Below are 23310 nucleotides of genomic sequence, written 5' to 3'. Positions count from 1 at the left end.
ACACCCACACAGCCCTCAGGACAGGCACAGGGCGGCTCGGGGGCCAGACCTGACCCTCCAAGGGAGAGCGTCTGTGCAGGGTGCAGGCGCAGCACAAAAGGTGCAGGGTCTCCGCCTGTAGGAAGGGCTTCATGAAGGGCTGCAGTTTTCCCCAGGGCACCGGGGCTGCCACTGCCTTGTTGGGGTGCGCGGTGATGGCGGTGGTGGCAGCCGAGGAGGGAGAAATCTGGGATTCTGGGGTGACAGTTTAGTTTCCTGTCATATCCAGACCCTCTACACCCCGGACAGGGCCTCAGGGATAGGTGGGGGGGTTTTGTCTGTTTGCAGCTGGGGGCCGGAAGCCCTGATGATTCTGGGGCTGGTGCCTGAACTAGATGGACACTCAGCGCTGCCGTGGACGCAGGAGAGGCCCAGCTCTCCGACCGGGTGGGAGGGGCACCTCCTTCCTTCTCACCCTTCCTGCCTCCCACCCCCAATCCCACAGGAGCCATAGGTTATTGTCAATGATGTTGATTCACTGCTTAATTAACTATTAAGCTAATCAGATTAATTGACATTAATTGGCTGCCATTTGTCAAGGACCCTGGGATGCTCCACCTCTCCGATGGGGGGATTGACTGGACAAGGCGGTGTGCGGGAGTTGTGGCGGTGGGCGGGGCGCAGGGCAGGCGGTGGGCGGGGCGCAGGGCAGGCGGTGGGCGGTGCTCAAGGCAATCGGTGGGCGGGGCTCAAGGCAGGCGGTGGGAGGGGCGCAGGGGCTGGGATGACAGCCTGGGACCTAGCCATTGGGCTCCTTGGCCTTGGTTCCTTACACTTTGGGAAGCTCATCACCTCTTTCTCCTACTTAGTGGCATGAAAGAGATAGGACGCGGGGCCAGAGGTAACCGAGATTCTACCGGAATACCTGGGTGGGCTTCAGAAGGGCAGCGGCCATTGAGACTTCCTTTGTGAGGGGCAATTGTGCCACACCTGGGGTGCTCAGGGCCTATATCTGGCTCTTTGCTCATGAGTGACCTCTAGCAGTGTTCGGGGAGCCATCTGTGGTGACGAGGATCAAACCGAGGTTGTCTGCATGCGCGCTTTACTATCTCTCCGGCCCAAGGAGAGATCTTAACAATCTCAAGTTTTAGGCCAGGGAGATCGTCCAGGCAGAGCCCCTGTCTGCTTTCTGCACGGCCCCAAGTTTGGGCTCCAGCACAGCACGGCTCACCAGGGCTGCCAGTGTGTCTCTGCTGGCCCGACGCTCTCAGCACTGCCGCCCTGAGTTCTAAGCTCTCAGGCCCTGCCAGGTCAGGCATTGCCAAGGATGACCCCGTGTCTGCTGAGCACTTCTGGCGGGGGAGCCCTGATAAAACAAAAATCCTAAATAAGTCATGACAGGGGCCGAGGCAATATAGCGGGGAGGGCGTCTGCCTTGTATGCAGTCAACCCAGGTTCTATCCCAGCACCCTATGTGGTCCCCAAGCATGACCAGGAGTGCAGAGTGCAGAACCAGGAGTAACTCCTGAGCATTGCTGGGTATAGCCCCCGCAAAAAAAAAAAAGAAAAAAAGATTTGAGTGATGTGAGTAGGTCACCCCCCCACCACAGTCAGGACAGAGCTCATGTCCTCAGTTAAAGGAGATGAAGGGGCAGCTGAGCTCCCACGGAGATGTGATGGCCCGAGATCAAAGTCGGTCCATGGCAGCTCCCCAGAGCATAGCATTTCTCCTCCAGTTTTAAGGTTGTTTTTCTTTTTTAAATTTTGTTTTGTGTTTTTTTTTTGGGGGGGGGTGGGGGGAGGCACACCCAGCAATGCTCAGGGCTTACTCCTGGTTCTGTGCTCAGAAAACACTCCTGGCATTGCTCAGGGGACCTTATGGGAGGCTGGGATGGAACCTGGAACGGCCGTGTGCAAAGTAAGCGCCCTCCCTGGTGCACTATTGCTCCAGCCCCTCTCTGCCTGTTTTCAAACTCAACTTTCAACTTCCCATTCTAACGCTTGAAACAGTCACATGAGCCAAAGACTATGCGACACATCCTAGGTTGGGATGAAGGGGGAAATGAGATGTCCCTGGGGTGCAGATTGTCTTCGGAATCCGGCTCTTGGCTCCAAATGCCACCAGGTTCAGAGCTGGTTTTCCCAGGGCTCATCCCCTCTCTGGTGAATCTCTGGCCTGTGTTCTTGAGAGCCAGGTTTTGGGGGCTGGGGGGCATTGGAGATGACGTAGATGAATTCAGATGTTAGGGAGAACAGGGAGGCATATAGGTGGGAGGGTCAGGGTCCCAGGACTGGGCACGGGGAGGGCCCCCCTGCCTGGAGACAGACATCTCTAGCTGGGGAAGGGATGCTGGGAGATGAACATGGGGTCTCTCTCTTCCTTTACTGCCCAATTCTGCAGCCCCCAGGGGGGGGAGGACCGGGAGACTCTGTGGGCCGTTGCTTAGCGACAGGAGGTACATCTGGATGGATCGATGGGAAAAGGCAGACTAGGACGAGGCGGCTCCAGCCCCCAGCCCAACTCTCTCTTTGATCTCACCCAGGCCCGGCAGGGACCTGGGGATATGCCAGGGGCAGCCTGGCTGATGAGAGCCCAATCAATAGAGGGATTTTCCATAATGAGATTGTGCCTGCGTGAGGCAGCTGCCCCCACACCAGGGAATAGAAGGGGCCTGGCGCTACAGACATCTCCTCTCTGCCCAGGGTTTCTGGGGATGCACAGCACTGCCCCACCCTACCCGGACTCCTGACCCTTGGCGCAGAAGGGGACAACTGACCGCAAAGACAGTATATATCCTGAATATACCTGGAACTGACGAGATATCACAGCGAGCCTTGCACACAGCTGACCCAGAGTTCAATCCCTGGCACCCCATAGGGTCCCCCAAGTCCCACCAGGAGTGATCCCTGAGCGCTGAGCCAGGAGGGAGGAAGCCCTGTGCACTGCCTGTGTGGCCCCCAAAACAAGCAACAATAGAAAGAGGTTATACAGTTCCTTAGCCTGATTTCACCTTCCCTCGTCCAGCTCCAGGCATGAGCCCAGCCAGGGCTAACCCTATGGGAAGGGGTGAAGGAGGAGGAGGAGCACCCCTGATCCTGCCTCCAGGAGTTCCCAGTACTCAGGAGTCACCCCATGACACCTTGCCATGTCCCCATGGCCTAGATACTGATTCCAGCCCCTGCATCCTGTGCCATGTGCCCCCACAGGCCCATGTTCATTCCCCCAGCAGGAAGTTGTGGCAGGGAAGAGGAGGGTCCTGCAGGCAGAGGGGGATAATGTTCCCCCACCCTGGTGGGGTGGACTATAGGGCTGGGAGGGTTCAGACACAGACCCTTGGTAGTTTGCATGGGTCCTGGGCCAGCCGGCTGCAGCCAGTCGGGGCTGCACTTCCCCGTCCACATGGCTCTGGTCTGCACACGGAGAGCTCTGCAGTGTCCACTCTGCACCCTGGGTCAGCTCTGTCCTGGGATCTCCTCAGTTCGCTGGTGCTTGAATACTGATGACCCATCTAGCCATGTCCAGTTCCCAGAACTCAAATCAGATCCAAGTGGAACAGGGGCAGGTGCCCTGGGCTGGGACAGGGAGCTGGGGTCAGGCTGGTCCTTCCAGGGCCTTGTGGAGCTCACAGAGGGCAGCTGTAGCCACGCCAGGGCCCACATACCCAAAGCATTGTGCCCAGGGCCCTTTCCCACCTGAGATGCGTTGGGGATTAGACTAAAAGCGAGTTCCCCGTCCGAGCAACACAGGCTGATTCCAGCTCACGGCTGCTTGGGGTCAGACCCAGAGCTGGGCGTGAGGGGCCCACCCAGGCTGGGAGAGTCCTTGGTCAGTCAGGGAGCACTAGACACAATGGAGGGAAGCCAACGCCGAGAGTGGGACCCAAAATAAAGACTCTGGAAGCGGAGGAGATGGGGCCGGGGTGATAGCACAGCGGGGGCGGGGGGCCCTTGCCTTGCATGCAGCCCACACAGGTTCCATCCCTGGCATCACATAGGATGTCCTGAGCATCACTGGGTGTGACCCAAAAAGCGGGAAGGAAAGAAGGAAGGAAGGGGAAAGGAAGGAAGGAAGGAAGGAAGGAAGGAAGGAAGGAAGGAAGGAAAAAAGGAAGGAAAAAAGGAAGCAGGGAAGCAGGGAGGGAGGGAGGGAGGGAGGAAGGAAGGAAGGAAGGAAGGAAGGAAGGAAGGAAGAAGGAAGGAAGGAGGGAGGAAGGAAAGGAAGGAGGGAGGAAAGGAGGGAGGAAGGAAAGGAAGGAAGGAGGGAGGGAGGAAAGGAGGGAGGAAGGAAAGGAAGGAAGGAAGGAGGGAGGGAGGAAAGGAGGGAGGAAGGAAAGGAAGGAAGGAAGGAGGGAGGGAGGAAGGAAAGGAAGGAAGGAAGGAGGGAGGGAGGAAGGAAAGGAAGGAAGGAAGGAGGGAGGGAGGAAAGGAGGGAGAAAGGAAAGGAAGGAAGGAAGGAAGGAAGGAGGGAGGAAAGGAGGGAGGAAGGAAAGGAAGGAAGGAAGGGAGGGAGGAAGGAAGGGAGGGAGGGAGGGAGGGACGGAGGGACAGAGGGACGGAGGGACGGAGGGAGGGAGAAGGGAGGGAGGGAGGGAGGGTGGGACGAAGGGAGAGAGGGAGGAAGGAAGGGAGGGAGGGAGGGTGGAAGGAAGGAAGGGAGGGAAGGAGGGAGAGAGGGAGGAAGGAAGGGAGGAAGGAAGGAAGGAAGGAAGGAAGGAAGGAAGGAAGGAAGGAAGGAAGGAAGGAAGGAAGGAAGGGAGGGAGGGAGGGAGGGAGGGAGGGAAGAAGGGAGGAAGGAAGGGAGGGAGGGAGGGAGGGAGGGAGGAAGGAAGGAAGGAAGGAAGGAAGGAAGGAAGGGAGGGAGGGAGGGAGGGAGGAAGGAAGGGAGGAAGAGAGGGAAGGAGGGAGGGAGGGAGGGAGGGAGGGAGCACAAGCCAGGCTGAGGAAGCAGGACAGACAGCGTGTTCTTGGGGGTAGGGAGAGTATCTGAGGCCTGGGGTGCCTGCAGTGGCTCCTCCAGGAGCCGGCTACGCTGGCTTTCTCTGTGGTGGCAGGCTTGTCCTTCTCCTGGCCGGCCCAGACATCCCATCTTGGATCTGGGAACTTGGCCAAACCTGCTGTCTCCATGGACAGCCCCGACAGTGACTGCAGAGATGGGGACAGCACGCAGGGCTGCATGGGAGAGGCCGGGAGGTAGCGGGAAGGCCGCCCCCTACAGACCACCCTTCCAGCCCGGCTGGAACCAGCCCACCCGTCACCCCAGACAGACCTAACCTGGAGGCTCTGGCCAAGCCGGCGAGCCAGGGGCGGCAGGAAGCTGAGCTGCTGAATAATTAAAAGCAGATTTCCCAGCGCCCTCCACCCCTGCAGCCCAGGGCTGGGTAACAGACACGTCGCGCCTGCCTCTCCAGAGACTTCCAAGGAGGCAGAGAGGAAGCTCCCCCTGCTGCCGGCCACTCCAGCCGGGCTGGCCGCTCTCAATCCATGCAGAGCCCGGCTCTGTGCAGAGTTTGTGGTTTCGTCGCCATCGGAGTCGGGTCTGACTTGGGGAAAATGCTGCTTAACCTACTGGGTTCTGCATTTTCTCAGTTCTTCTGTTTTTCGTGTTTGGTTGTTGCAGCCCGGGGGTGCTCAGGGATCACTCCTGGTTCTGTGCTCGGAGGCCCCTGGGGGGTGCCTGGGATGGAATCTGGGTCAGCTGCTCGCACAGCAGCACCTTAGCCCTGCGCCATCTCTCGGCCCCGCCTCCCCCTGGCTCACCAGGTGGGGGGCACCGACCAGCCGGCGCTATTCACATGGCATTCCCTAGAGGGCGGTTGGTGGCCCTGCGGCACTGACCCTGCCCGTGTCTGCTCCGTCCTCCCCTGGGGCCGCACGGGCACAAACCCATTTCTGAATCAGGAGACTGAACACCAAGGTAGCTTGGGAGCACCAGGAGCCTCCTGAAGGCATGTCAGGGTCCTGTCCCCACTGGTCAGTCTGTAGGCACCTGTGCACAGTCCCCTCTACCCTGGGGACATTTTCCCCTGGAGGGTCTCCACCATATTTGCAGGCCCCATCTTCAGAGAAAGGCAGTGTACCCCCATGCCTCCTTTCCATTCTGGCCCTCTTATCCACAGACCATTGGGGTGTCATGCTCTAGGCCTGCACCTGTGGCCCCAGTCTTGGTCCCCACCCCCTTATATGCGACAGATCCTGCTTTCAAACGCCTTTGTGAAGGCTTCTTTGTCGTTGCTATTGTTTTGGGGGCTATACCTGGCATTGCTCAGGGCTTACTCCTGGCTCTGTGCTCAGGGATCACTCCTGACAGTGCTCCGGGGACTCTGTGAGGTATCAGGAATCGAACCTGCATGCTAGACAAGGGCCTGGACTATCTCCTGGCCCCTGGAAAGCTCCTCGAAGTCCCCAGACAAAGGCAGACCCTTCCTGGTCTCTTTTTGGCTCCTCCCAGCAGGCGGTGTGGGAGGCAGGAGGTGGGTGCCCAGAATCCTCTTCCTAACAGGCTTGTCACGAGAAGGACAAAGGGTCCCACCCCTGCTGTGAGACGGGGAGTATGTTTTTTCTTTTTGGGTCACACCCAGCGATGCACAAGGCTTACTCTTGACTCTGCACTCAGGAATTACTCCGGGCAGTGCTCAGGGGACCATATGGGATGCTGGGAATCGAACCCGGGTTGGCCACGTGCAAGGCAAACGCCCTACTCGCTGTGCTGTTGCTTCAGCCCACGGGGAGTATTTTTTTTTTATCTCCATTTCACAGATGAAAAAAACTGAGGCTTGGGGAAGCGTTTCCTGATCTCTAGTCAGGGGGTCAGTTGAGCATGAATTCAGGCTCGTCTTCCTTGCTTCTCTCCCTGCCCCCTCTCCTGGGGTGGGGGAGGTGGCTGGAACAGCAGGAAGTTGTTGGTGGCAGAAAGTGGGGACACTATATGCCTGTGAATGATGGTTTGCCTGGAGCGGAGGGAAGTCGGGCCTTCCAGGGCTGGAGGCCCGAGTCCTGACATCACTAGCGGGTGTTTTGGAAGCCAGAGACAGGAAAGGGAGCAGGGGTGGGGGGGGGGAGGGAAGGGAGAGGGGAGGGTGCTCTGGAGGGAGAAATGGAAATGGGGGAGGAAAAGAGACCCCAGAGGGAGAAAAGGGGAGCTGCCCCCAGGACCCCTGCAAGAGCCTTCTGAGTCCCAGCTTAGGTGTCCAGGGCCTGTCCATGGCGGCGGAGCTGTCCATGGTGCTGACGGCCAGGGTGGGAAGGTGTGAGGGGCTTTGCGAGACCAGCAGAGGGGGAGGGGCAGGTGGCCCAGGCCAGCTCCTCTCCATGGTGCCCCCCTCCTACCCCGGCGTCTGCCCCCTCCACGACCAGCCTCTTTCCTCTGAGTTCCTCCCGTGCCATGGCCACTCCCAAGTTGGGGCCGGAGTTCAGCCCCCGCAGGGTGGTCCCAGGCTCTGAGGCTTCCTGGACACTTGTTTGGTGTTTGGGCCACGCCCGGAAGTGCTCAGGAGTTAACTCCTCACTCGCTGCTTGTGTTGTGCCAGGACGGGGCCCGGGGCCCAGGCCATGCTGGTGAGAGCTTGGGGAGTGGCAGAACGTGTTTCCCATTTGAGCCGCTCCTGGAGGGGGCTGGAGCCGCAGTGCAGCAGGAAGGTGCTGGCCTTGCATGGAGCGGACCTGGGTGCGGCCCCTGGTGCCCCATAGGGTCCCCCGAGCCTGCGGGGAGTGATCCCGGAGTGCAGAGCTGGAGCAAGCCCTGAGCATCTCAGGGTGTGACCCGAAACCAAAATAAATAAGGAAGGAAGGAGAGAGAGAGGAAGAGAGGGAAGGAGGGAGGGAAGGCAGGCGGGAACAGGCCAGTTGCAAGCCCGAGACATGCACGGTGATAAAGCACTCACCTCACAAGTGTATGGCCCTGTCCCATCCCTGGAACCTCATCTGGTCCCGAGCACCACCAGGTATGACTCCAGGGCAGCAGTAAAGTGTGCATTTTCCAGCATCTCCTGACTCGTGCCTTAAAGACTGGGTGAGTCCAGCCCTCAGTGGTCACACGTGCCGCAGCTGGCCCGGTGTCCGAGCATACTTGGCAGCCAGCCTCTCAGACTGTGGACCACATAAAACCAGGTCATTCAGCATCTCTCCACTAGGGGTCCTGTGGCCCCCCTGGGGCCCCAGAATATTCAAAGGTGAACATTATGTTGGGGCTGGAGCCATAGTCCAGCAGGGAGGGCGCTGGCATTGCACACAGCTGACCGAGTTCAATCCCCAGCATCCCATATGGTCCCCTGAGCACCGTCAGGAGTGATCCCTGAGTGCAGAGCCAGGAGTAAGCCTGAGCATTGCTGGGTGTGACCCAAAACATGTTCCAAAATTAAAAATAAATAAATTTATTATTGGGGCTGGAATGATAGCACAGCAGGGAGGGCATTTGCCTTGTACACGGTCGACCCGGGTTCGATTCCCAGCATCCCATGTGGTCCCTGAGCACGGCCAGGAGTAATTCCTGAGTACAGAGCCAGGAGTGACTCCTGAGCATCGCTGGGTGTAACCCAAGAAGCAAAAAAATACTGATAATAAATTGAATAAATAAATAAATTTATTATTTTTTCCAGTGATGTTTGGTTTGGATCCTATTGTATAGACTATTCTACCCAGACCTGTAAAACTCTGGGACATCTGAGAAGGCCTTAGAGCGGGAACAGTTTAAGAAGCTCTGTCCACTCTGCTGGCCTCCGTCCTGGGGCAGAGGCTTTAGCAGCACCCTTGGCCACATTAACATTCCCCCACACGTCGTGACTGGTAGGTCTGGAGTGGGTCTCAGGCAGGACCAACATATGAAATACAACTTTTGGTTGTTTTAGATACACCTGGATGTGCTCAAGGATTACCCCTGGCTCGGTGCTTTGGGGTCAGTGTTGGCAGGGCCCAGGGGACCCTATGTGATGCCAGGATTAGAACCATGGTCCATCACATGTAAGGCAAATGCCTTAAGGCTTGTACTATCTCCCTGACCCTACAAAAACACAATATCTTGTGGGGAGGCCACACCTGGCAGTGCTCAGGGGCTACTCCCGGCTCTGCACTCAGGGATCACTCCTGGCAGTGCTCAGGGGATCATACGGAGTGTGAGGGATTGAACCTGGGTTGGCTGCATGCAAGGCCAATGCCCTTCCTGCTGTGCTGCCACTCTGGCCACAATTTTATCTAAAAGGAAATTTACTTTTAGATACAATTAGAGAAATGTAGGGGGAGAGGAAGAAATGATGTGTTCAAAAAGGGAACGTGGGCTTCTTCAGAGGGGCAAAAGCCGAGCGTATGCGTCTGTGGTTGAGATGTGGGGTGCCCTCCAGGGTGAAGAATGAGGCTCCAAAATATGACTTAAAGGCTGTGGATGTAGCTCAGGCATAGAGTACATGCTTAGCTTGTATGGGACCCTGAGTTCGAGTCCCAGCACCAGAAGAAAAATAATGAAATCTCTTTTTATGTTTTGTTTTTATTGGGGGGACATAACCTGCGATGCTCAGAGGTCACTCCTGGCTCTGTGCTCAGGGATCACTTTTGGCAGTGCTCAGGGGACTCAATGGGATGCTGGGGATTGAATCCAGGTAGGTACATGCAAGGCAGATGCCCTCCCCGCTGTACTATCACTGCGGCCCTAGAAAGAAAAGAAAATCTACTTAACCCAGTTAAATTTAATAAACAATGAGGAATTTTTGAGTGCATGTCCCAAACGTAAAGTTCATGAAATTCAAATTTAATTGACGTACACTATCTTGCCTTTCATTATTTGTCAAATTTGCTAACCCCACGTACTTCTAACCAGCCTCCCGCTGACTCCACCAGCTTCGCTTAAATCCTCTTCAATTCTCAGTGATTTTTTTTTAATGTAGGAGTACTGCTATTTATTCAGCTACTGATTAAGCTAACTGAAGTGGGCATGAACTCCACATTACTCATTTTTTTTAGTTTTGTATTGAATATCAATGAGACAGACCATTACAAAGCTATTCATTAATGGGTTTCAGTTATACAATGATCCAACACTCATCCCTCCACCAGCGTACATTTCCCATCACCAATGTCCCCCGTTTCCCTCCCACCATCCGCCAACATCCTCCCCAACCCAACCCCCCAGCCTGCCTCTATGGCAGGCACTTTTCTTCTCTCTCTCTCTCTCTCTCTCTCTCCTTTTGTCCATTTTTTTTTTTTTTTTTTTTTGCTTTTTGGGTCACACCCAGCGATGCTCAGGGGTTAGTCCTGGCTTTGCACTCAGGAATTACTCCTGGCGGTGCTTGGGGGACCATATGGGATGCCGGGGATCGAACCCGGGTCGGCCACGTGCAAGGCAAACGCCCTACCCGCTGTGCTATCACTCCGGCCCCTCCTTTTGTCCATTATGATTTGCAATATAGATACTAAGAGGTCATCACATTTGTTTAGAGAGTCCAGTATTTTTTTCAGGAAGGTAAGGTTGGAGTGGATTATTTAACTGGGTGGCAGTTTTGGAGTATGGACCTGCCTGCTGAGGCTTTTGGAAGTACAGGAAGGTGGGGGGAAGGTAGCCCATCCCAGCCCTGAGAAATCCTGGAGATTTTGGTCACAAAACTCGCATTCCTGAATTTTCAGCAGATTATATCTTGGTAAAGTCAATCCCAGGAGTCAGGCTGGGGGCATGGCAGCGATTTTCTTTTCTTTTTGGGTCACACCTGGCAATGCACAGGGGTTACTCCTGGCTCTGCACTCAGGAATCACTCCTGGCGGTGCTCAGGGGACCATATGGGATGCTGGGAATCGAGCCCGGGTCGGCCGCGTGCAAGGCAAACTCCCTACCCGCTGTGCTATTGCTCCTGCCCGTGGCAGCGATTTTGGACTGTGGGAGCAAGTGGCTGCCAGAGGCTCTGTGTGGGCGGGCACCAGGCTGACCTGCCCCCTCCAGTTTACCCTGGTCTATTCAGTCTTGCGCAGGTTTGAGATTAACTGTGGCTGGGACCGGAGCGATAGCACAGCGGGTAGGGCGTTTGCCTTGCACGCGGCCGACCCGGGTTCGATCCCCGGCATCCCATATGGTCCCCCAAGCACCGCCAGGAGTAATTCCTGAGTGTAAAGCCAGGAGTAACCCCTGAGCATCGCTGGGTTGTGACCCAAAAAGCAAAAAAAAAAAAAAAAAAAGAGAGATTAACTGTGGCTTTTGATCTCTTTGGAAGTTATTTCTAGGTCTCTGAAGCAAAGCTGATAAATAAGCTTGTATAGTTGAACTGGAGGTGGTTTGTGGGGGTGGCTCCCACATACCTAACTTTTGGCCATTTAATTTCTCGGGAAACTTAGTCCCAAGTTGCTGGTGTCTGGCTAGAGGCACAGCGGCAATCTTCATCAGGCTTCTGATGCACCTGCCCCCCAAGTACAGGCTGACCTTCCGTACCCCCAATTCTCAGTGATTTGAAGCCTGGGATTCTGACGCTATGTCTAGGGTCCAAATCTTAGCACCTTAGCACCGTCCCATTTCCACTTTATATTGCTGTCAAGAACATGCCATTTGGGGGCGTCATACTGTATGTTGGTTCTTGTGGGGTCCATGATCCTTGACCCCCATCCCTGTCGTCCCCCAGTATACCACTTCTAAACTATATCTACCCCATTCCTGAATCTTAGCTTGGAACCCAGTTTTCGAATGTATCATTAGTTATTCTGCTTTTTTTTTTTTTTTTTTTTTTGCTTTTTTTGGGTCACACTCGGCAATGCTCAGGGGTTACTCCTGGCTCTGCACTCAGGAATTACCCCTGGAGGTGCTCAGGGGACCATATGGAGTGCTGGGAATCGAACCCGTGTCGGCCACATACAAGGCAAACGCCCTACCCTCTGTGCTATCGCTCCAGTCCCCTAGTTATTCTGCTTGTTTTATTGTGGGTGTGGGGGGCATGAGAGCTCAGGGCTCGGGGGTCGCTCCTGGTGGTGCCTGGGGACAGAGACCAACTAAGCTTCAGCTGCTGACCTGACTCTGGTCCCTCCATCTCTTTTATTGGAGGGGGCAAAAGGGAGGCACACCTGGCGATGCTCAGGGGTTACCCCTGGCTCTGCTCTTAGGAATCACTCCTGGTGGTGCTAGGAGGGGACCCTACGGGGTGCCAGTGGTTGAACCCTGGTCTCCAGACATGTACAAGGCAAACGTCCTCCGCATTGTACTATCACTCTGGCCCAATGTTTGATTCCTTCCAGCTTGTCCGTCTACTGAGTCTTTTTCGGGTCTGGCTCTGTGTCTTGGAGCCCTCTTGAGCTGAAACTCCTCAGCAAATCACCAGCTTCCCTCCGGTCCTTGTGTTGGGTCTGGTGTGGGTGAGGCCGGAGTCCAGTGGGCCGGCTCTGAACACACACTCTGTAGCACGGGGCACTGAGGAGATGCCTGAAAGGGCTCAGGCTCTGCATGCAAATGCCTGGGTTCCAGGGGCTGGAGTGATAGCACAGTGGGTAGGGCGTTTGCCTTGCACGCGGCCGACCCAAGTTCGATTCCCAGCATCCCATATGGTCTCCTGAGCACCACCAGGGATAACTCTTAAGTGCATAGCCAGGAGTAACCCCTGAGCATTGCCGGGTGTGACCCAAAAAGAAAAAAAATGCTTGGGTTCCAGCCCCAGCTCCCCTGGGTGTGGTCCCAGAGCACTTTACAGGAGTAGCTCATAAGCACCGCTGAGAAACAGCACTCCAGTGTGACAATGGCACCGTGACAGGCGCTTCTGAGCCACAGCTGGTCTACCCAAGCTGCGAGCTTCATCCCCACCAGCTCCAGAGCACAGGGATAGGTGAGGGGCCACGGGGAGGCCATGTAGAGTCCCTGTACCTGCCGTAACCCCGTCGGCCCGGCAGCCTCAGCTGGGAAGGAAGCGGGCTGAGTGCCTCCTTCTGGGGGGCTGCCCTCTCTCTGGGGGTTCTGGATCATACTTTGAGTAACTTGCCTTCTTTGAATGCCTGCCTGGCATCCCCGACTCCTCTGGGGAGCTGTCGGAAGTGCTCTCTGCCCTCTCACCTTCCATCTTTCCTGAGGGACTTAGTAACTTAGCAGAACTACCCCGAACGCTGGAGGTAGGTGGTGGTGGTGGTGGTGGAGGGGGGTGTCTGCGGAGGGGGTGAGTGCATCCACAGCTGCTCCCCCCACCCCTCCCCTGACCTCAAGGAGCATCAGAGGGGAAGCAAGCGGGGTGACTCCCCAAGACAGGAGCGTGTCTGAGTGTGGTAGGTGCCGTGACTCTGGCAGTGAAGCCTCCCCTCCCCTCAAAGGGATCACAGTCTAGAATCAGGGCCAGGCACCTTCTGAGGACCAGCAGCCTACGTGGGTGAGGTCCCGAGGCCATGAGTCCTTCCTTGGTAGGAAGGAAGACTTCCTGGAGAGGGTGACATTGGACAGAGCCCTGAAGGAGGAGGTAAATATTCCCCAGGTGGAGAAGAGCAAAGGGAAGCAGAATCCAGCACAAGGGAGCAATAAAAACAAGGTCACCGAGCCCTGAGAGTGATGTGGGCCAGATGGCCAAGGCTGGGGTGTTGGTGCTGGAGGAGAAGGTGCGAGCAAGAGATGAATAGTGAGGCGAACTGTGCCAGGGAAAGAGAGAGTATGTGTGTGTGGGGGGTGGGGCAAGGAGAGAGGGTGGGGGAGGGAGGCAGCACTTAAGGCCTAGAGCACAAGCTTCTTTATTTTTATTTTCCTGCCACACCTGGCAGTGCTCAGGGCTTTCTCCTGGCTCTGCACTCAGGAATCGTTCTTGGTGTTGCTCGGGGGACCATATGCCAGGGGTCGAACCTGAGTCAGTTACGTGCACGGCAAATGCCTCGCCCTGGAGCCCAGCCTTTGCATGCAGGAGGTCCAAGTTCAGTCCTTGGCGCTGCCTGGTCCCCTGAGCACCAGCAGCAGTGCTCCTTCAGCACTGAGTACCACACCTCTGGGCATGACCCATAAGCCAAACCCCCTGCCTGGAGCACCAGGGTGGGTTAGGTGCTGTGCTGGTTTGGGGGTTGGAAGCGCCCCCCAGGCAAACAAGGCTCCACTGGAGTGCTCCAGAAGATGGTCCCTCCTACACTCAGTGACCGAGGACACCAAGGAGTCAGAGAAACAGCTGCCAGTGGAAAGGCCTGGAGGCAGAGGGAGGGAGGACAGCGGGGACCCTAAGGAGGTCAGGCCAGCCCTCTGTTAACCAAGGTCACGGTTAGTACTGGACGCCATGAGTCAAGGAGAAAGTGCAGAAAGTGGGGCTCGGGCCAACACTGAGGGTCTGGATGGAGCTGGTGGCAACAAGGGGACTGTCCCTGAGAAGGGCCCAGGTGTCCTGATGGGAGACTGCAGTGCCGGGTTCAGAAGCTCCACAGATGAAGGGGTCCCCAGAAGCCATTCACTGTGGCTAACGTGGGAGCAGGACTCCAGAGCTCTGCTGTGGAGTGGGCTGTGAGTGGAGAAGCACTGGACGAGTCGGGGTGCAGAGCTGGGTGAGGGACAGAAGCAGGGAGCTGGGGGAGAGGGTGAGAGAAGCCGGAAGTGACCCTGCAGGCCCACGATCAGCTCTTGCTGGGGCAGGTGGATGCTGCAGCCGGAGACCAGAAGAGGTCAATGCCAGCCTCAGGGTCACACAGGAAGGAAGGAAGGAAGGAAGGAAGGAAGGAAGGAAGGAAGGAAGGAAGGAAGGAAGGAAGGAAGGAAGGAAGGAAGGAAGGAAGGAAGGAAGGGAGGGAGGGAGGGAGGGAGGGAGGGAGGGAGGGAGGGAGGGAGGAAGGGAGGAAGGGAGGGAGGAAGGAAGGAGCCCAGCCCAGAAGCCAGGGACAGACGCTGCTACTGTCCCCTGTGAGTGTCCCCTACCTCTCTTCCCTGCCTTCCATTTCTGTGACTCTGAGCAGCCCTGCACCCCACGACTCTGAGGCTGGGGGGTTGCAAGTTGTAGGGAAAGGCTCACCCAGGATGTCCAGACATGCCCAGTCCCTCCACTTCCGCCTCCCTCCCGTGTCCCCACTCCTCAGGAAGGAGGCTTCCCTGTTGCTTAGCAACCAGCTGAGCCTGGAGAAAGGAAATGGAAATAGCTCCATGCCTCCCTTGGTTGAGATAGGTCCTTGGGGTGTGTGTGTGTGTGTGTGTGTGTGTGTGTGTGTGTGTGTGTGTGTGTGTGTGTGTGCTGTCCTCTGGGGAGGTGCATGTGTGTGTCCATACACGTGTCTGCACATGCACATGCGTTAGTCTGGGGTGTGAGTGTACATGTGTGCATGTCTTTGCTTTATACTGGATTGTATGTGATGTTCTGGGCTCCCCCGGGGCCCAGCACAGAGGGGGGTTCCAATGTGACCTGCTGACACCCCACTCCAGCCTACAGGGCCTCTGTCTGCTGGGGGAAGCTAATGCCAGAGGCACATTAGTCATGTACTGAGAAGCAGTGTTTCTGGAGCACAGGAGGGGACAGTGAAGCGAGCTCCCCTGAGCTCCCTCGCGCTTCCCCGCTTCCCCTGGTAGCTGGCTCGGAGGAGTGTCCCCAGCAGCCTCTGCAGAGTATGTAACAGAGCAGAGCCCCCTGCCATCTCAGCAGGCTGGCCTGGGTGAGAGCACTGGATCTGGGACAGTGGGGGTTGGAGAGAAGGGGGGTTAAACGGAGCCCAAAGGAAAAACAAATCAACATTTTTCCTAGACAGCAACCGAATTGGCTGCCTAGCTCAGCGAGCGGCAGGCCGGCTCTGGGTTCAGGGAGAGAGGAAGGCCCAGAGGTCCTCCCCGTGCTGCATGCACCTTTCAAAGCCCAGGGTCTGATCCACCCGTCAGGCCCTGAGGTGTGACCCAGAGGTGCAAACCTGACAAGCACCCTCTTTGGCAGCACCTGGGGAAGCGGATTAGCGCCGGAGGGAGCCTTTAAATCTCCAGGATTAGCCCGCAGAGAGTTTAGCGGGCGGCCGAGAGCTGACCATCTCGCCTCGTGTTTGTGCCTTTCCTGCAGGGACTGTCGCGGCCAGCGGCTCCCGCGCCGGCCGCCATGTCCTCCACCGTGAACAACGGCGCGGCCAGCATGCCATCCCCGCCCGACGCCGCGAACGGCTTCCCGCAGCCGGGCGCCTCCTCCGGGGCCTGGCCGCGCGCTGAGGAGGAGATGCGCGCCGCGGAGCCGGGCCTGGTGAAGCGCGCGCACCGCGAGATCCTGGACCACGAGCGCAAGCGGCGCGTGGAGCTCAAGTGCATGGAGCTGCAGGAGATGATGGAGGAGCAGGGGTGAGCCGAGCGGCGGGGCGGGGCTGCGGGCGGGGCGGGGCGGGGCTGAATTGGGGGCGGGGCCGAGGGCGGGGCGGGCTGTGGTAGGGGCGGGGCTGAAGTGGGGTGGGGCCGCGGGCGGGGCGGGGCTGCAGGTGGGGGGCTCTGTTCGGTGGGGCGGGGCTTTGGTTAGTGATGGTGCTCTGTTAGGGGCAGTGCCATGTGACAGGGACACTTTGAAGCGGAGGGCAGAGCCCTGCCAGAATTGGGTTCAGGATCCCAGTTTTTTTTTTTTTTATTAATTGAATCACCCTGAGATACACAGCTACAAAGTTGTTCCTGATTGAGCTTCAGTCATACAACCTGCCAACACCCATCCACTCACCAGTGCACATTTCCTACCACCAATGAGCCTGATTTCCTTCCCTTAGACTTACACCAGGCTGTGCTCAGGGATCACTCCAGGTGGAGGCTGGGGGACCGTATGCCCTCCAGGTATCCAACCAGATCAGCAAGATCCTTAAGCCCTGTGCTATCTCTTTGGTCCAAGTCTCTCTCTATTCTTCAAAACCGTTATAGATGCTGAGACTTCCAGAGAGCAGGAGCCTGGGAAGTACCTGTGCTGGGCAGTGGGGGAAGACAGCCTGTGGCCAGCAAACTGTCCACACCCCATCTCCTGGGCTTCCCCCCACACCCTTAGCAGCCGAGCCAGGCTCTCCTCAGCCTGGAGTTCAGGAAAACCCTGCACTCAGGTTGTCAGAAAGAGGAGCTGAACCCACGCTTCTCGGCTGGGAACTAGGCAGAGCCACCCCACCCATCAGGAAAGAAAGGGGTGCAGTGCCCGGCTGTACTCCGCAGTGGGGAGCAGGTGGGGAGGTCCCTGCGGAGATGGCTGGTGCCAGGTTGCAGCAGACAGATGAAAAGAGGATCCAGCTGGCAGAGAGAATCCGCGTGAGCCGGGAGAGTGGGCCGAGATGAGATCCCCAGGCAGGCAGAGGGGGCGAGGGGAGGGGAGTCCCCTCCGAGGACCTTAATTAAGCCAGCATATCTGCCAGGATGCAGGGAGTGTGGGCAGGTGCCCAGGCTGGGGAAGGACAGAGCTTGGAAAGCGCTTTCTCCTCCTTTCATCTGCTCTGGGAACCCCCAGCCCCTCACCCCTCCCCCAGCCTCTCCCACTCCCCCACCACACTTTCTGGCCAATGGCTCCCACAAATTCTCTCTTTGTCAGTTTCTGGGCATCGAGCATTCTCAAAGTCTCTCTGCGGAGCCCCCACTAGCTCACCTCCTGTCCTCTCTAGGCAGGGGGTGGGGGCGCATCCCCACCCAACCCTGGCTGGAGAGATCCTTGGAGTCCTCAGCCCTGGATTTCCTCAGTGGATGCAGCTCCCTGAAATCTACCAACCCAGGGGCCCAGCCCTGCCCTGGACCTTGGCTGAGCTGGTTCTTCCCCTCAGCTCTGGGGCTGCTGTTTTGGTCATTGTTCTGAGCGGCCTGCTGTCTGCAAGGCTCCCAGCAGAACAGAACTGCTGGGGAGTCCCACCGTTCCTCGCCCTGGTCATTAATATCCATTTCTGAAACGCGGCTCCATTCAAGTTTATTTACCGGGTACTCAGGCATTTGACAAATATTCCCGCAACTCCCGGGAATGCACGTTCTGTAGCCGCATTAAAAAGCAATTTCTCTCTTGAAATTGATGGATGGCGCAAATTCCCCGCATGACTGATGCCTCATGGGGAGTCGCCTTCCTTCCCCACCGGCGGCTGTGGGCTACCTCTGTCACCTGGGCATCCCCGTACCACTGCGCAGACCCCACCCCAGCTCAGGGCCTCTCACTGCTGGGCTCGGCGCCCTCCCTCTTCTGTTTCGTCATCTGTGAAATGGGAATCATAGCACCCCATCCCTCCTGGAAGCAAGATCCAATCAGAGCTCTCAGAAGGAAGCGATTAAGTGATTCTCCCAGAACTCTGTATCTGGGTGAGCAGCAGAATGAGTCATTTTCACTCTGGGGACCTCTTACTGCACCCCAGACCCAGAGGGTGGTCTGGGGGTCTAACAAGCAACAATGCATTTGACTTGGCCCTCCTGGGGCCCTGCAGAGACAGATGCCACTGCACTTCCTGTGGCCATCCTCCACAGGCCAGCGCGGCCTCCTGAGGGGTCTCCAGTGCTGCAGGATCCCTCTAAGGAGTGGCGGGTTGGGTTCTTGCCTCCTTGTCCCTCTCGGGCCGGCCACTGTCTCCCCAGAGAACAGAGTCAATAACCAGTGATGCCAACGGCAGGTCACTGGGAGGAATGGGCAGGATCCTGGGATGGGCACAGCCCTGCCCCCTCTGTTCTGGGCTCACAACCCCCCACGAGCAGCTCCCCACCAAAGTCCAGGCTGCCGGACTCTTGCCCCAGCCCCCAGCCAGCTTCCCAGCAGAGGGAGAGGTGGCGGCTGAGGAAGCATCGCCCCGAGCTGGAAAGTGGGGGGGAGCAGGGTTAAACCCAGGGCTGTTTGGCCCTCCTGTCTCCTGCCCACCACAACCCCCGAGGCCTCAGCTGCACAGGTTACCCCAATGTCATCCCCGGGATCCTGACTCCCCCACAAGATGGGGTCCTTCCCCCACCGGACCCTGGGGTGCGTGCCCAGAGCCCACGCCCAGCACCAGAGCTGGGCTTCACTGGCACTGCCTGACCTTGGTGCACTATAGATCCCCAGGCGTGAGGGTCTGGATCCTGGCCGGGAGAGCCCCCTCAGCACCCCAGGAGGGTCCTGCCAGGTCTTTCCCCGACGCTCACACGCGAGCCCCGGGCCTCTGAGCCTCAGGGCTGGGAGTGAGTGAGTGAGTGAGTGAGTGAGGCTGTGCTGTGAGTGTCTGTGCTGGTGGCAGTGACTGACTGTCACCTCTGGAGAGACTGGTTCTGTGTCTTTGCAGCTCAGAGAGCCGCTGCCCCCTTCCGGGGTCCAGGGCAGCCCAACCAACAACCGCTCTGTAGCCCCATGGGTAAGGCCCAGGGGTCTCTGGGTAAATGCTCAAACCTAGTCTGAACATCGCCACAGTGCCGGGACCCAGAGTGTGACAGGGTGTGAGCACACGATAACCTCACATATGCACCTGTGTGCACATATAAGCATGCACACATGTGCAAATGCACATGTATACACAGATACGTGCACACAGGCATGCATATGTATACCACACACGAGTGCACACACATGCATGCTCACACATGCACACTCAGAGTGTGTCAGGCTGGGGACTGGAGTTGATGGGCCCCCTCCCCATTCATACCCCTAACTCAGGTCAGGGACTCCTGGGGACAAAGTAGGTCAGGATTAATGGTGCTGTCCCCCATTAATCCCTGACAGATTTAACATTCCCCCGGATGCAGCCATTCTCTGCCCTAGACCATGTCTACCCTGAACCCCCCCTCCATGTCATCCTTGAGCCCGAGGCCAGCCCCCCCCGCCGTGCCCCCAAGTCCCCTCCTCCAGTCATCAGACTCCCCAAGAAGAAAGTGCAGGGTCCAGAGAGGCAGCACAGGGGCTAGCCTGGCACGCGGCCAGCTCCAATTCCATCCCCAACACCACACAGGGTCCCCTGAGCACCCCTGGGTGTGGCTCCCAAGCTAAAATATAAATAAATACAAGCACCGCCAGGAGGGATTCCTGAGTGCAGAGCCAGGAGTAACCCCTGAGCTTCTCTGGATGTGACCTAGAAAAGCAAAGTCAATGAAATAAAATGTCCTTGAAACATAAATAAATAATAAATAAATTTAATTTAAGAACAAAAGGGAGATGCAGCCTTCAGACTGCAGTCTTCAGACCCAGGCGGGTGGGGTCAGGGCGGGATCAGAGGCGGGGCGAGGGCGGGGCAGGGGCAGCTGCTACCCAGACAGCCTTGGCCCTGCCCTCAGGGAACCCCCAGGTCCTGCCACAGAGAATCTCAGATAATGACCAGTGCAGGAACCACCTGCCGGTTCCAGAGGGAGCTGCAGGTTGCTATGGAAACAGAACTGTTAGCCCTGGAGTGCGGTGCTCAGGGGTCCCCCTCCCCGCCCCATCCCTGCTGTCAGGTCTCTGCACTGAGAGACTCAGACACATTGATCTCCGCAGGCTCGACGTGCTAGTTCACGTGGATGTGCTCGGTTTGCTTTGGAAAAGCTTTTTCCAGGGCACCAGAGAGTCCAGCGGGAGGACGCTTGCCTTGAACACAGACAACTTGGAGTTCAATCCCGGCAACCCCATCAGGTCCCCTGAGCTCTGCCAGGAGTGATCCCTGAGCACAGAGCCAGGAGTAAGCCCTGAGCACAGCTGGGGCACAACCCCCAAAAATAACACCCCCTGCTCCTCCCCACACACACAGAGTGAGAAAAGACTATCTGATTTAAACAACAACAAAAAAGAGCAAAGCTTGTATTCAAAGGCCAGACTTCCTCCCCCTGCCTCCTGGGTCTGGATCCAAGTCTCTCTTTGGCCTTGATCTTGCAGTCAGGGGGTGATGGGCGGCCCCCCACCCCAGGCTCTGGGAGTGTCAGTGTCCCTGAGGCCTGCGGCGTCTCTGAAAAATGCCTCCAGTGAGAGAGAGCAAGGTGGGAGCGAGGGCCCCTGACGTGGGCGTGCGCTGAGCTGGCCAGTGCAGAGGGAGGGACCTTGAGCTCGCTGGGGCGGGCGCCAGACCCTTGCTGGCTGCTGATGAGTCATTGCAGTGGGGGGTCTCTGGGGGAGGGAGCCAAATCCACGAGCCCGCCCCCCTCCCCCCACCCGCAGGTACTCAGAGGAGGAGACGCGGCAGAAGGTGGGGACGTTCCGGCACATGCTGATGGAGAAGGAGGGCATGCTCAGCCGGGAGGACCGGCCTGGAGGCCACCTGTGAGTGTCAGGGCCGGGCGCGGTGTGGGGGGCGGGCGCTGGGGCCCCGGGCGGCAGTGGGTGGGAGGACGAGGGAGGCCCGGCCTGGCTCAGGGCCTGGGCATCCCCGAGCACCTTCCTCTGCCCTGGGTTCTGTCTGTGGCCCCCAACAACTGTGACCCCTGAAGCCCTCCGCTCCGCCTGGCTGCAGGCCTGGTTCTCCCAGGCACGGCCCCCGAGTGCCCCCTCTGCTGGACACCCCTTGGCTTCCGGAGTGCTGTTCTCTGCACATTTCTCCCTGCCTCTCACCCCTGTGGCTTCTGCTCTCCCCACACTCCTGCCCCCTTCCCAGAAGCCGATACCCCCAGGTTCTCTCATGCCCCCATGTTCCTCCCTGAGGGCTGGAGCCTCCTTCCCCGTGGAACTCAGCAGCTGGGACTCTCTCACCTGGGAGGGACTCCTGAGTTTTTTCCGTCTCTCTGTCTTTTATTGGGGGCAGGCCACACCCAGCGATGCTCAGGGGTTACTTATTCATGCCTCTATGCTTAGAGTGACTCCTGATGGTGCTAGGGTGTCATATGGGGTGCCGGGTCGGCTGCGTGCAAGGAAAATGCCTCCCTACTCCCTGTACTATCTCTCTGGCCCCTCCTGTTCTTCTCTTGCCTTGGATGAATGAAAGAATGAGAGAATGAATAGATGGACGATGGATGTATTTAACTGGGGTATGCAGGGTAACATGCCATGGAGGTGTTGCAGGATCTCCATTATCAGAAGTTTCTAGAAGGTCTGTCTTCGTCTGAGGCTGTTGGGGGCAGGGAGGTGGAAATAAGGAAGGGGGGAGCACTGGGGTGGGGGTGCTCCCTACTCTTTTCTAGAAACAAAGTCTGACACCAGAAGCCTGGAATGATGGCACTTCCAACAGGGGGACAAAGTGTGACCCCTTGCTTTTTTTGGGGGGGATCACACCCAGTGATGCACAGGGGTCATGCCTGGCTCTGCACTCAGGAATTACCCCTGGCAGTGCTCAGGGGACCATATGGGATGCTGGGAATCGAACCTGGGTCGGCCGAGTGCAAGGCAAATGCCCTACAAACTGTGACCCCTGGAACAGTTTCCTCTCCCACCTGCGCTCAGGGGAGGCTGAGCTGGGGCGGGCTGAAGCACTAACCTGCACCTGCTCTGTGTCGGGGGAGGACTGAGCAACGTCCTGGGTTCCCTCTGGAATACCCGCTGCGGTGGACACGGTCTGGGTCACTTTATCTGCTTTCTGCTGGGTCTCCAGCTCAGGCAGTTCTGGAAATACCCGAGCGGGGATCCCAGAGTTTCAGACCTGGCTGGTGGGCAGGACTCTGCCCCCCGCCCCCCGCCGGGAGGAGCTGTTTGTGGTGCTGAACCCAGGGGGGTTTGGTGAGTGGGGACCGGAAGGACTGTGCTTCCTGTGGATGGAGCCGCCCAGTGGGGGTACTGGAGGGAGCCTGCAAACCCAGCCCCACCCCCGCACCATGCTAACGCTCAGTTCAGTGCCAGCGCGCTGAGACCCTAACATATCCCAGCTCTGAGACAAGGGCAGCTCCAGAACTTCTCAATTTATAGAACGGAGCTGTGAGGTGGAACGCTTAGGTCCAGGATTGCTGAGGACCCTCGAGAAGAGGATGAGAAAAGTGTAAGGATGGTGGCCGTCACAATGCAGTCACTTTTCCCAGTGGGTCACCGAGCATCTCAGCCATGCCAGCCAGCTCTGGCCACCGGCCACAGACAAGGTGACGGGAACTCTTACAGGTTTATTTTTTTTTTTTTTTTGCTTTTTGGGTCACACCCGGCGATGCACAGGGGTTACTCCTGGTTCTACACTCAGGAATTACTCCTGGCGGTGCTCAGGGGACCATATGGGATGCTGGGATTCGAACCCAGGTCGGCCGCGTGCAAGGCAAACGCCCTACCCGCTGTGCTATCGCTCCAGCCCCAGGTTTTGTTTTTTTTTTTTTTTTGAGGCCACACCTAGTGATGTTCAGGGCTTGCTCTCCTGGCTCTGCACTCAGGGATCACTCCTAGCAGACTTGGGGACCCTATGGGGTGCTGGGGATCAAACCCAGGTGGGTTGTGTGCAAGACAGACATCCTACCTGCTGTACTATCACTCTGACCCCAAAGCTAGGGCTGCACTGGGTGGGTTTGAACCACCAACTACTCAATTAACAGCCGAACACACTAACCGATTTCACCACATAGACCTGCAGCTATTTCTCATGGTTTGGGGGGCGGGGAATTGGCACACCTAACAATGGTCAAGGTTTATTCCTGGCTCTGCATTCGGGGAT

General features: G+C 57.5%; 1 protein-coding gene across 2 annotated transcripts in view; it reads left to right on the top strand.

Moving 5' to 3' along the window:
* The window catches only part of SRRM3 (serine/arginine repetitive matrix 3), a 52650-nt gene that overhangs the window by 7226 nt on the left and 22114 nt on the right, over positions 1 to 23310 (top strand). For both annotated transcript variants that reach the window (XM_055134469.1, XM_055134470.1), the window contains exons 2-3: positions 15912 to 16180; positions 20913 to 21014. In XM_055134469.1, coding sequence (XP_054990444.1) covers positions 15948 to 16180; positions 20913 to 21014 — 335 coding nt within the window. In that variant the 5' untranslated portion in view covers positions 15912 to 15947. The remainder of the gene's footprint in view (positions 1 to 15911; positions 16181 to 20912; positions 21015 to 23310) is intronic.

This window comes from Sorex araneus, chromosome 4, assembly GCF_027595985.1.
Source record: "Sorex araneus isolate mSorAra2 chromosome 4, mSorAra2.pri, whole genome shotgun sequence".
NCBI lineage: Eukaryota > Metazoa > Chordata > Mammalia > Eulipotyphla > Soricidae > Sorex > Sorex araneus.
The sequence above is the reverse complement of the archived record's forward strand: the minus strand, read 5'-3'. Positions and strand labels throughout refer to the sequence as shown.